The 7,965-nt window shown below is 73.9% G+C and overlaps 1 protein-coding gene across 2 annotated transcripts; it reads right to left on the reverse strand.

The window, feature by feature from the left end:
* Positions 1 to 995: 995 nt before the first annotated feature.
* LOC134154088 (chromosome partition protein Smc-like) lies at positions 996 to 3,412 on the reverse strand. 2 transcript variants are annotated; one of them, XM_062600755.1, is made up of 4 exons: positions 3,319 to 3,412; positions 2,666 to 2,720; positions 1,619 to 1,912; positions 996 to 1,207 (listed from the first exon to the last, which is right to left on the reverse strand). In XM_062600755.1, exons 1-4 carry the CDS (start codon positions 3,353 to 3,355, stop codon positions 1,195 to 1,197), a joined length of 399 nt encoding a protein of 132 aa, XP_062456739.1. In that variant the 5' UTR covers positions 3,356 to 3,412; the 3' UTR covers positions 996 to 1,194. The 2 variants fall into 2 exon arrangements, with proteins under 2 accessions (XP_062456739.1, XP_062456738.1); XM_062600754.1 differs by lacking the exon at positions 996 to 1,207 and having other exon boundaries at positions 1,449 to 1,912.
* Positions 3,413 to 7,965: the final 4,553 nt, after the last annotated feature.

Raw genomic sequence — 7,965 nt, forward strand, 5'->3', positions numbered from 1 at the left:
TGAGCACCCACGCGGGGGGGGGCACCCACGGGGGGGGAGCACCCACGGGGAGGCACCCACGGGGAGGCACCCACGGACCCCCTCCTCAGCACCCAGGACCCCCCCCTCCCCTTGGGACCCCCAGGGCCCCTATAGCCCCCCCGGGCCCCCCGGGCCCCCCCAGGACCCCCCCCCCATGGCACCCACAACCCAGCCCCACCCCCCCCAAGGACCCCAGACCCCCCGTGGGGGCCCAGGACCCCCCCCCCGAGCACCCATAGGGACACCCCCAGCCCCGTGGGTGCCCCCCTCAACCCCCCCCGGGTGCCCCCCCCCCCCCCCCCCCCCCGTGTCCCCCCGCCCGGGTGACCCCCCCCCCCACGCCCCCCCCCCCGTCACCTGCCGGCTCAGCTCCAGCTCCTGCAGCGCCAGGATGTGACCCAGGGCGGCGACGCGGGCGCGGGAGCCCCCCCACCTGCGGGGGCGCGGGGGGGCGTGGGGGGCGTGGGGGGACACGGGGGGGGCACATGGGGGGGTGTGGGGGGGCACAGGGGCTACATGGGGGGCGTGGGGGACACGGGGGGGCGTGGGGGGGCACACGGGGGGGGCGTGGGGGGACACGGGGGGGCACATGGGGGGGGCGCGGGGGGACACGGGGGGGCCACATGGGGGGGCGTGGGGGGCACCCGGGGGGGCACGGGGGGGGTGTGGGGGGGCACACGGGGGTCATGGGGGGGTGTGGGGGGCACAGGGGGCCACATGGGGGGCGTGGGGGGGGACACGGGGGGGCACGGGGGGGCGTGGGGGGGATGGGGGCCACATGGGGGGGCGTGGGGGGGGCACACGGGGGGGGCGTGGGGGGGACGGGGGCCACATGGGGGGGTGTGGGGGGACACGGGGGGGCATGGGGGGGCGTGGGGGGGACACGGGGGGGCGTGGGGGGATGGGGGCCACATGGGGGGGGCGTGGGGGGGGCACACGGGGGGGCGTGGGGGGGATGGGGGCCACATGGGGGGGCGTGGGGGGGACATTGGGGGGCACGGGTGGGACGGGGGGCCACATGGGGGGGCACACGGGGGGGGCACGGGGGACGTGGGGGGGCGGGGGCGGGGACACGGGGGGCGTGGGGGGGCTGTGGGGGTCATGGGGGGGGCAGGGGCAACAGGGGAAACACGAGGGGGGGGCCGTGGGGGGACACGGGGGGGCAAAGGGGGCTCACGGGGGGGGTCTGTTGGGGGGGCAGGGGGGGGGGTCACGGCAGGGTGGGGGGGCACAGGGAGGTCACCGGGTCATGGCAGGGTGGGGGGGCCGGGGGGGGGGCACAGGGGGGTCCCGGGGGTCACAGCGGGGTGGGGGGGGCCATGGGGGGTCACGGGGGTCATGGGGGGCCGTGGGGGGGCACGGGGGGTCACAGGGGTCATGGGGGGCCGTGGGGGGGCACAGGGGTCACGGGGGCCACGTCCCCCCCCCCCCCGCTCACCTCCCCAGCTCCTCCTCCAGCTCCGTCCCCAGGGCGGCGGCCTCGGCCAGGCCCCGCCCCTCGGCACCTGGCCCCGCCCCCGGGGCCGCGAGCTCCGCCCCCGGGCCTTGGCCCCGCCCCTGCTCTGCCTCCAGCTCCACCCTTAGGCCTTGGCTCCACCTCCTCTCGGCCTCAAGCTCCGCCTCCAGGCCTTGGCTCCGCCTCCTTGCTGTGGCAAGCTCCGCCTCCAGACTTTGACTCCGCCCCTGCTCCGCCTCCAGCTCCACCCTTAGGCCTTGGCTCCGCCCCCTCTCGGCCTCTAGCTCCGCCTCCAGGCCTTGGCTCCGCCTCCTCTCTGCATCAAGCTCCGCCTCCAGGCCTTGGCTCCGCCTCCTCTCGGCCTCTAGCTCCGCCTCCAGGCCTTGGCTCCGCCTCCTCTCAGCCTCTAGCTCCGCCCCCGAGGGGGGCAGGGGCCTGCGGGGGCACCCAGCCCATGGGCCCAGGCGTCCGGGTGGCCCCCAGCCCCCCCCACCAGCCCAGCCTCAGACTGGGGAAACTGGGGGGGGGGAACTGGGCGGGTAATGGGGGCAACTGGGAGCACTGGGGGGGGGGGGACTGGGAGGTGACGGGGTCACTGGGAGGTCATGGGGTCACAGGGGGTTACTGGGGTCACTGTGAGGTCACGGGGGTCACGGGAGTCACGGGGGGGTCACTGGGGGGTCATTAGGGGTTACTGGGAGAGGAAGTGGGAGGGGGTTATGTGGGCGGGGTCACCGGGGGTCACCGGGGGTCACTGAGAGGTCCTGGGGGGGGTCACTAGGGGTCACTGGGGGCCACTGGGAGGGGTTGCAGGGGGGGGTCCCTGTGGGGGTCACTGGGGGTCACTGGGGTCACCAGGGAGTCACTGGGGCAGGGTTGCAAGGGGGGTTCTGGGGGGGGGGGGTCACTGAGGGGTCACTGGGGTCACCGGGGGGCACTGGGGGTGGGGTGCAGGGGGGGGTCCCTGGGGGTCACCGGGGGGTCACCAGGGGGTCACTGGGGCGGGGTCCCGGGGGGGTCACCAGGGGTCACTGGGGGCAGGGTGCAACGGGGGTTCCGGGGGGGGTCACTGGGGTCACCGGGGGGTCACTGGGGGCGGGGTCACCGGGGGTGGGGTCCCGGGGGGGTCACCGGGGGGTCATTGGGGTCACCGGGGGGTCACCAGGGGGTCCCGGGGGCGGCGGTTACCTGGCGGCGGCCGAGCGGGGCTGGAAGTGCGACGGGGGGACGAGAACCGGCGGCCCTGGGGGGGGGGTGCACAGCTGGGGCCCAGGCGTCCGGGGAGGGCTACGGGGGCCCAGGCGTCCGGGGGGGGCAACGGGGGCCCAGGCGTCCGGGGTGGGCTACGGGGGGCCCAGGCGTCCGGGGCGGGCTACGGGGGGGTCCAGGTGTCCAGGGGGGGCAACGGGGGCCCAGGCGTCCGGGGCGGGCTACGGGGGGGCCCAGGCGTCCGGGGTGGACTAAGGGGGGGGGTCCAGGCGTCAGGGGGGGCAACGGGGGGCCCAGGCGTCCGGGGTGGGCTACGGGGGGGGTCCAGGCGTCCGGGGTGGGCTACGGGGGGGGTCCAGGCGTCCAGGGGGGGGCAACGGGGGGCCCAGGCATCCGGGAGGGGGCACAGCTGGGTGCCCAGGCGTCCGGGACGGGCAACAGGGGGCCCAGGCGTCCGGGAGGGGGCACAGCTGGGGCCCAGGCGTCCGGGGCGGGCAACGGGGGGCCCAGGCATCCGGGAGGGGGCAACGGGGGGCCCAGGTGTCCGGGAGGGGCAACGGGGGGCCCAGGCGTCCGGGGGTGGGAATGGGGGGCCCAGGCGTCCGGGAGGGGCCCAGGCGTCCGAGCCTCACCGAAAGCGCCCGGCGGCTCCAGGCGATCCGCGGCCATCGGGGCTCCCAGCGGCTCCCAGCGGCTCCCAGTGGCTCCCAGTTCCCCCCCCCCCAACCCCCCCGCGCGCTGCCCGCCGGGAAGGCGCCGCCGTCCGCGCTCCTCCCGCCTCCAGCCAATCAGCGGCGCCGACGCCGGCCAAGCCCCGCCCCCGCCCGCCGCGGCGGGAAGGCGGCAGCCAATGGGCGGCGGGGAGGTGGGAGGGGCGGTGAATCCCCGCCCCCTTCCCCGCGCGCTGGCCAATGGGAAGTCGCGAGTGGGTTGGGGCGGGTCATGGCCAGGAGGGAGCCAATCAGAGAGCGCAAGGGGGGGAGGGGGGAGGGGTCAGGTTGGCCCCGCCCCCGCACGCGGCTCCGCCCATGGGCCGGGACGCCTGGGCCCCTCCTGCAGACCCGGACGCCTGGGCCCTTCGTGGGCCTGGGCATCGGGTCCTACGTGGGCCTGGACGCCTGGGCCCCTTCCATGGCCCGGACGCCTGGCCCCTTCCATGGCCAGGACGCCTGGGCCCCTTCCATGGCCCCGACGCCTGGGCCCCTTCCATAGCCCGGACGCCTGGGCCCCTTCTGTGGGCCCGGACGCCTGGGCCCCTTCCATGGCCAGGACGCCTGGGCCCCTTCCATAGCCCGGACACCTGGGCCCCTTCTGTGGGCCCGGACGCCTGGGCCCCTTCCATGGCCCGGACGCCTGGGCCCCTTCCGTAGCCCGGACGCCTGGGCCCCTTCCATGGCCCGGACGCCTGGGCCCCTTCCATGGCCAGGATGCCTGGGCCCCTTCCATGGCCCGGACGCCTGGGCCCCTTCCATGGCCAGGACGCCTGGGCCCATTCCGTGGGGCAGGACGCCTGGGCCCCTTCCACAGCCCGGACGCCTGGGCCCCTTCCACAGCCCGGAACGCCTGGGCCCTTCCCGCAGGCCCGGACGCCTGGGCCCATTCCGTGGGCCCGGACGCCTGGGCCCCTTCCATGGCCCGGACGCCTGGGCCCTTTCATAGCCCGGACACCTGGGCCCCTTCCACAGCCAGGACACCTGGGCCCCTTCCACAGCCCGGACGCCTGGGCCCCTTCCGCAGGCCCGGACGCCTGGGCCCCCTTCCATAGCCCGGACGCCTGGGCCCCTTCCGCAGGCCCGGACGCCTGGGCCCATTCCGTGGCCCGGACACCTGGGCCCCTTCCATAGCCAGGACACCTGGGCCCCTTCCACAGCCCGGACGCCTGGGCCCCTTCCGCAGGCCCGGACGCCTGGGCCCCTTCCATAGCCCGGACGCCTGGGCCCATTCCGTGGCCCGGACTCCTGGGTCCCCCCGGGCTGTGACGGGGCGGGGCCGGGCGGGGGAGGGGCGCGAGGCGGGTGCCGGCCGCAGCGATGGTCCCTGAGGGGCGCGAGGAGGTGGGTGCCTGGGGGGGGGGGGGCGGGGAGGGGCCCGGACGCCTGGGCCCCCGGGGTGACGGAGGATGGGCGACCGCCAGCTCCGGGAGGGGGAGCTGTTGGGGTGCAGCGCCCGGACGCCTGGGCCCCTGCGCGGCGCCGGAAGGGGAAGTTTGTGGGTTCCCGGGCCCGGATGCCTGGGCCCCTCCGCCCGGACGCCTGGGCCCTCCGCTCGGACGCCTGGGCCCCCCTTGCCCCCTTCCCCCAGCCCCTGGGTCCCTCGTAGCTCCAGTGGCTTCATCAGGAGGATCCCGCCCGGACGCCTGGGCCCCTGCCCCTCCCACGGGCCACTGGAATGGGGGTGGTGGTGGGGTGACTCCCGGACGCCTGGGCCCCTTTTTTGGGGGGGGGCTTGCTCGCCCGGATATCTGGGTCCCTTGCAGGGGGTCTCGCTCACCTGGACACCTGGGCCCCTTGGTGGGTGGGGGGGGGGGTAATCGCCCGGACGCCTGGGCCCCTTGGGACAGGGTTTCTCGCTCACCCGGATGCCTGGGCCCCTTGAGTGTGTGTGTGTGTGGCGGGGACGGTTCTTGCTCACCCGGACGCCTGGGCCCCTCAAGTCGGGGGGGGGGGTGTCTCACTCACCCGGACGCCTGGGCCCCTCGAGTGTGTGTGTGTGTGTGTGGTGGGGGGGGTGCCTGTCTCGCTCACCCGGACGCCTGGGCCCCTCGAGTGAGGAGGTTCTTGCTCACCCGGACACCTGGGCCCCTTGAGTGTGTGTGTGTGTGTGGGGGGGTGCCTGTCTCGCTCACCCGGACGCCTGGGCCCCTCGAGTGTGTGTATATGGGGGGGGTGCCTGTCTCGCTCACCCGGACGCCTGGGCCCCTCGAGTGTGTGTGTATATGGGGGGGGTGTCGGTCTCGCTCACCCGGACGCCTGGGCCCCTTGAGTGTGTGTGTGTGTGTGGGGGGGTGCCTGTCTCGCTCACCCGGACGCCTGGGCCCCTTGAATGTGTGTATATGGGGGGGGTGTCTGTCTCGCTCACACCGGACGCCTGGGCCCTTGAATGTGTGTATATGGGGGGGTGTCTGTCTCGCTCACCCGGATGCCTGGGCCCTTGAGTGTGTGTGTATATGGGGGGGGTGTCGGTCTCGCTCACACCCGGACGCCTGGGCCCCTTGAATGTGTGTGTATATGGGGGGGGTGCCTGTCTCGCTCACCCGGACGCCTGGGCCCCTTGAATGTGTGTATATGGGGGGGGGTGCCTGTCTCGCTCACCCGGACGCCTGGGCCCCTTGAGTGTGTGTATATGGGGGGGGGTGCCTGTCTCGCTCACCCGGACGCCTGGGCCCCTTGAGTGTGTGTGTATATGGGGGGGGGTGCCTGTCTCGCTCACCCGGACGCCTGGGCCCCTTGAATGTGTGTATATGGGGGGGGGTGCCTGTCTCGCTCACCCGGACGCCTGGGCCCCTTGAGTGTATGTGTATATGGGGGGGGGTGCCTGTCTCGCTCACCCGGACGCCTGGGCCCCTTGAATGTGTGTATATGGGGGGGGTGTCTGTCTCGCTCACCCGGACGCCTGGGCCCCTTGAATGTGTGTATATGGGGGGGGTGTCTGTCTCGCTCACCCGGATGCCTGGGCCCCTTGAGTGTGTGTATATGGGGGGGGGGTGCCTGTCTCGCTCACCCGGACGCCTGGGCCCCTTGAGTGTGTGTATATGGGGGGGGTGCCTGTCTCGCTCACCCGGACGCCTGGGCCCCTCGAGTGTGTGTGTGTGTGTGGGGGGTGCCTGTCTCGCTCACCCGGATGCCTGGGCCCCTTGAGTGTGTGTATATGGGGGGGGGTGCCTGTCTCGCTCACCCGGATGCCTGGGCCCCTCGAGTGTGTGTGTGTGTGGGGGGGTGCCTGTCTCGCTCACCCGGACGCCTGGGCCCCTTGAGTGTGTGTATATGGGGGGGGGTGTCGGTCTCGCTCACCCGGACGCCTGGGCCCCTCGCAGGCCGGCGCGGGGGGCCCGGCGGCGGCGGCGGCGGCGGCGGCGGCGCTGGCGGCCGAGGGGCTGCGGGCGCTGGCGGCGCTGGCCGAGGCGCTGGGGACGCCGGCGGCGGTGCCGGGAGCCCTGGCGGCGGGCGGCGACGGGCGCGGGCGGCAGCCGAGTCCGGCTTGGCGGCGCTGGAGACCGGTTTGGCGGCGCTGCTGGCGCCCGGCGCCGGAGCCGGTGCCGGAGCCGGTGCCGGAGCCGGTGCCGGAGGCGGCGCCGGAGCCGCCGGGGGCCTCGACGCCGCCCTGGCCGCCGCCGCCGCCGCCGCCGCCGGGCAGCTCGAGCGGGAGCTGCGCCGCTGCCGCCGCCGCCGCCGGGCCCTGCGGCTCCTGCGCGACCTGGCCCTGGCGCTGCTGCTGCTCGCCACCCCCCTGCGTGAGTGCCGCACCAGTACAGACCAGTACGGGCCAGTACGGGCCAGCATAAGCTGCCAGACACCTTCCCCTTGCACAACCAGTACAGACCAGTATGGACCAGGACAGACTAGTATGGACCAGGACAGACTGGCATAAACTACCAGACACCTTCCCCTTGCCCAACCAGTATAGACCAGTATGGACCAGGACAGACCAGTGCAGACCAGCATAAGCTGCCAGACACCTTCCCCTTGCCCAACCAGTACAGACCAGTATGGACCAGGACAGACTAGTATGGACCAGGACAGACTGGCATAAACTACCAGACACCTTCCCCTTGCCCAACCAGTATAGACCAGTATGGACCAGGACAGACCAGTGCAGACCAGCATAAGCTGCCAGACACCTTCCCCTTGCCCAACCAGTACAGACCAGTATGGACCAGGACAGACTGGCATAAGCTGCCAGACACCTTCCCCTTGCCCAACCAGTATAGACCAGTACAGACCAGTATGGACCAATACAGAGCAGGACAGACTGGCATAAGTTACCAGATGCTTTTCCTTGCCCAACCAGTATAGACCAGTACAGGCCAGTATGGACCAGTACAGACCAGAATGGACCAGGACTGACTGACATAAGCTACCAGATGCTTTCCCCTTGCCCAACCAGTATAGACCAGCATAGACCAGTACAGACCAATATGAACCAGAACAGACTGGCACAAGCTGCCGGACGCCTTCCCCTTGCCCGGCCCTAGGCCTGGGGACACTGGGGGACACTGGGGGACACTGGGGCTGCTGGGAGATGCCCCCACCCCGCTGTCCCCAACGTGCCCCCCGTGTCCC

Source organism: Rhea pennata, assembly GCF_028389875.1.
Source record: "Rhea pennata isolate bPtePen1 chromosome 34 unlocalized genomic scaffold, bPtePen1.pri SUPER_34_unloc_2, whole genome shotgun sequence".
Classification (NCBI taxonomy): Eukaryota; Metazoa; Chordata; class Aves; order Rheiformes; family Rheidae; genus Rhea; species Rhea pennata.

Coding starts and splice junctions, on each gene's coding strand:
- LOC134154088 (XM_062600754.1), bottom strand. CDS start 3,355: ATGGCCGCGGATCGCCTGGAGCCGCCGGGCGCTTTCG. Junction 2,721..3,318: donor GGAGCCGCCGGGCGCTTTCG/GTGAGGCTCGGA, acceptor CCCCCCCCCCAG/GGCCGCCGGTTCTCGTCCCC. Junction 1,913..2,665: donor CCCCGCTCGGCCGCCGCCAG/GTAACCGCCGCC, acceptor GTGCCCCCGCAG/GCCCCTGCCCCCCTCGGGGG.